Here is a 4,484-nt window from a genome sequence, read left to right as displayed (position 1 = left end):
GTGTAATATATTTTTAAACTTTTAGTTTAAAAATTATAAAAACTAAACAGCCTACAATATTTTTACAGTATTTTACAGTTAAAATATATGTTTATTAAATAAAGTATAAAGTTAAAACTAATCATGGATCCCTTTAAGGATGAAAAAAAGGACAGGATAAAGGATACTTTTTTCAAATGTATAAAGTTGAGTTAAAATGAGTGACTTTTTACTTTAATTTAAAAAGAAAATAATAGAAAAAGTACTTGTAGCATCCCAGAGTCTATTTCTGCCATCATGTTTTATTTTGAAAGGGTTATTGAGTGGAAACTGTGATCCCAGGTGAGCTCAGCTTTACTGTCAGAGTCCACCTTCATGAAGATAAATAACCTTTAAGCTTCTTTAGTCTTGAACTTTAAGTAGTTAACAGTATATTGTTTCTGTTGTGTTTAATAAAACGTAACAATAAATAAAAATGTTTTGTATAATTTGTGTTTTAGTTGTGAGTCTGTGTTGTTTGTGTTGCAGCTGGAGAACCGCGGCCTCAGAGAGCTGCTGGGAATCAGCCGCGAGGCGTTCCTCATCCTGAAGAGAGACGACCCGTCTGAGAGCACGTCGCTGTCGCCGCTGCTGACCAGCGCCGACGTCAGCTTACGGAAGAGTTAAGCCCCTCCCCCTTCTCTTCGCTACTACAGCGTACAGAGCGGACAGTCTGCTGCCAAACTTTCCCCTTTTTCACCCCACAAACTCCTAAAGAGTCGCCTCACCTGGAGCTCCCTGCTTCTGTTTCGGAGACGTTTGTGTTGTGTGCATGAGCCCGCCACCCGCAGGCTTTTTACAGAGAGAATGAGTGAGGTTAAATAAATCTGCAGTCCTCACACTGAGTTTGTGCTTGTTTACTTTCTCAGGATATTCCAGTGGTTTTTTTTCCTGTGGGTTTTACACACAACTTCTCACTTTCACTACTCGCCTTATTGTTGTGAGCAGCTTTATAAAGGAACTGAGATCAGAACTAACACTCAGTCTGTGCCTAAAGCTCCCGATTTATTGTTTTGATGTAAGTAAAGTATTTTTGTCATCTTAAAGAACTCCTGTTTAAAAAAATACAATTTACAGTTAAAGTGAATGCTAGGTTATAAACATTATATAATGGTTATTATGGCAGGAAAAGAAGATTTTTTTCAGTAGGTGCATTAAAATTACTACAACTAGCTGCCATGTTATTTGTGCTCGCAAATAACCCTAAAATCGTGCATTAATAAGAAAAATGTAAAAATGGCATATGGAGTTTTGAGACTGCACCAATCCACTTTTGTCTTGGACTAACCATTAGCTTTTCAATCAGGCAAGAATTAAGCTTTTCTGTCCCTAAAATGCTTATCTACAACAGGTGAGATGTTACCTGTTCATATTGTTCGCCACATAATCCCACTTGAAGTACTTTTAACAGTTGGAAAATTGTTCATCTTTTATTTTTCTCCGTTTTGAATAACCAATGTGGACTTTACCATCTATGTCGCAACATTATGAAAATATAAATAAGTCAAAATCGAAATAAAAYACTGAGGAAAGCAATGCTGAAATCTCGCGAGACTTGACGAGATTTGACGGAGGCGTTGCTGCCGAGGAGCTGCATTCAGAGCCTGAGAGGAGCTGAAAGAAGCAAGGAGGCTTCTCGACAGTCGCAGCCGGTCCAGCATGTCGTTTTTCCTGCTCCTGGGACTAAAAACCACAGGCGGCTGCATGGTTTCCTCTGATTTTTAATGGCACTGAAGCGCCTCGTCGTCAAATGAAGCCCAGTGTAAACATGTTCAGCTGGATTTGGTTCCCGCCGCTGCTCGTGCTGGTTTTGGTTCAAGCTCAAGTAGAAAGTGAGTATGGAGACCAGAGCTGCTGACTGGTTTTTACTTCTTATTAGCTTTTATGAGTCTGTAAAACTGATAATAATGTTGTTAGCAGAACAGGTGAGTCAGGTTTGTAGCTGGTGAAACATAAACTTAAATATGGGTTTAATATTAAAACTAATTATGTTTTAATATCTTTGAGTGAACCTTAGAGTTTTAATCCAGTCTGACCTTCAACCATGAACACATAAAACTGTAGCTCACTGATTTGTCAGACATTAGAATATGATCAAACTCATTTTCACTCTTCTTTTCTATATTTCCTTAAAAAAAGAAAATTCCCATGTTGATGTATTGTCTAAATATTTGCACAGAATAAGTTCCTCTCAACACATCTCAGTCAGTTTACTGATTTTTAATAAGAGCGTAAGCTGTCTACGGCTGTCAAAACAGCTAAAAATAAAATCAAAACCATAAAATTTCAAGTGAAAACAACAAAATCACAATGAGAACCAGTAACTGTGAAAACCAGTTGAGTTGTGTTTTAGGATATTAGAGTGAAACTCTGCAGRTGGGGTTATTTTGTCCACAGACAGAATCAAACAGTCTGATATTTCTCTCCTCTCAATTTAGACAAAAGAGATGTTAAAACTTTTTTTCCTCAGCTTTAAAGCAAAAAAATTCACCTYGTGAATTCGACATTACGTCTGATAGTAGTGGCTCTTCTTCTCAGCACCTCACAGCAGAGGAGCCGGAGCGACTCTCATCGCTTCAGAACCGAGAGCGCCTGACCTCTTTGACCTCTTGGATGGACTCAAAGTGATGGAGACGGAACGGCCCTTTTTTTAGATTTTCGAGGAATCTTATTTAAGTGTTGATGCACGAGCAGGCAGGCAGCACACACTTTTTTCCTCTTTTCATCTTTTAAGRGTTTGAATCAATCAGGGATGAGTCACTGAGGGGAGTCCACTCCCACAGTGAGGTTAGAAGAGGAAGAAGGGGGTGATTTTTTTCCTGCGTGATAAGCTGCAAACTGTGAGGCCTTATGTAACCGACACGCAGCCGAAACTGAGGCTGTGAGAAACTTGTTGAACATTTTTTTGAGGTTATAATCTTATTGAACGTTATGGTAGCTTGTTCTGCTCAGACAGGTGGAAACTTCAAAGCTTTAAAATTATTAGTTAAACCCGGAAGTCATTTTTATTTAATCCAGAAACATTTCCACACGTTGAAACTGATTCATCGCGTTTGCACCAAACAAAAAATATATATATAATCAGCTCGTTTAATTTTCTGGGTTAGAGTCTTCAGATTTCTACGTGGGGTGAGTGGTAACAGACCGAAGTGCAAAAAAACAACCAAACAAACAAAAAATAAAAACGAGGACTCGTGAGAAAACTGTGCATATTTTTGTGTTTCTCTCAGACCGAGTGACTTTCCTGCCTGGCATGTTCCAGAACGTGAATATCACGCAGAACGAGACGGTCCAGGCCGTGGTGTCCAGGATCCCCCCGGCGGTGGCCTTTGTCACGCTGCAGTTCCACACGCAGCACCACAACGCCACGCTCTCCTACGACAGGGTGAGAGACCGCCGTTCCCTTCAGCGCAAGAAGTGGGAGAAAAATGTTTTGATCTGTAGAATAACACCCTTAATCTCCTAAGACTCCGTTGCAGGCATTTTTGTCCACATGTGGCTCCAGGGTCTTACGAGGTTAAATACGTCCAGGTAGACTTTGCCTTTATGTTAAACAGAATTCTCTAATCATGGATGTCTTTCATGATGAGGACAGAGTAAAAYGATGAATAAATAAACAAATAAATACTTAAATATATAAATTAATAAAATAAGGTTTGCAGGAACCTCTGTAAAATTTGGGAGTTGAGTCGTTTTCCAACAATCTGCTTCAGTCTCAGTCCTGCTCCGATTAGCATTTAGCTCATCTATCCACTTATTGTTAAACTATTTTTCCAAGCTGAGGTTCTTCCCAGAGCTTTCTACAACAGGTAAGATATGAAATGTTTATAAACCTTTGCACAGAACCCCATTACAAAATATCTAGACCAACTCAAAATGTGATGCTCATGTCTTCAAACAAGCTGCTTTAAAGTCAGCATTGACCATAAACTACATTTCCCATAATGCACGTGGCTTAGGGCTGGGCGATATGGCCTAAAATCAATATCACRATATATAGAYCAGTTCACCTCAGTAACGATAAATGCACAATAAAACTTATTACCACCCCCCACCACTTCAAGTACACGGTATAGTAYAGTCATAACTATGGTGGGGCRGCTGTGTGSTTAGGGGAGTCRTCCTRGAACCGGAAGGTCGCCGGTTCGATCCCCTGTCCAGCTGTCTCAGTTGTTGTGTCMYTGGGCAAGACACTTCACCCCTAATGCCTCTGATGTGTGTCYCATCAGTGTATGAATGTGATTGGCWCTGATTAGTCTCCATAGCCTAATAGAGTGCTGTSTGAATGGGTAAATGAGGACACAGATTGTAGTGTAAAGTGCTTTGAGTGTCCTGGATGGATAGAAAAGTGCTATATAAGTACAGTCCATTTACCATAACACTATACACTAGGGGTGTCCCGATACCAGATTTTTCAAGACTGAGTACAAGTACGAGTACTTCAGTTTGGGTACTCGCCGATACCG

The 4,484-nt window shown here is 39.8% G+C and overlaps 2 protein-coding genes across 3 annotated transcripts in view; both read left to right on the top strand.

The window, feature by feature from the left end:
• Positions 1 to 863, top strand: part of fgfr1op2 (FGFR1 oncogene partner 2) — a 5,897-nt gene extending 5,034 nt beyond the window's left edge. The window contains exon 6 of the mRNA XM_014018435.1: positions 508 to 863. Within this exon, the coding sequence (XP_013873889.1) occupies positions 508 to 645 (138 nt within the window). The 3' untranslated portion in view covers positions 646 to 863. The remainder of the gene's footprint in view (positions 1 to 507) is intronic.
• Positions 864 to 1,580: 717 nt separating this feature from the next.
• tm7sf3 (transmembrane 7 superfamily member 3) overlaps positions 1,581 to 4,484 on the top strand; it is a 19,988-nt gene continuing 17,084 nt past the window's right edge. For both annotated transcript variants that reach the window (XM_014018432.1, XM_014018434.1), the window contains exons 1-2: positions 1,581 to 1,850; positions 3,249 to 3,403. In XM_014018432.1, coding sequence (XP_013873886.1) covers positions 1,769 to 1,850; positions 3,249 to 3,403 — 237 coding nt within the window. In that variant the 5' untranslated portion in view covers positions 1,581 to 1,768. The remainder of the gene's footprint in view (positions 1,851 to 3,248; positions 3,404 to 4,484) is intronic.

The sequence above is a fragment of the Austrofundulus limnaeus genome, unplaced genomic scaffold (genome assembly GCF_001266775.1).
Source record: "Austrofundulus limnaeus strain Quisiro unplaced genomic scaffold, Austrofundulus_limnaeus-1.0 Scaffold193, whole genome shotgun sequence".
Lineage (NCBI taxonomy): Eukaryota > Metazoa > Chordata > Actinopteri > Cyprinodontiformes > Rivulidae > Austrofundulus > Austrofundulus limnaeus.
The sequence above is the reverse complement of the archived record's forward strand: the minus strand, read 5'-3'. Positions and strand labels throughout refer to the sequence as shown.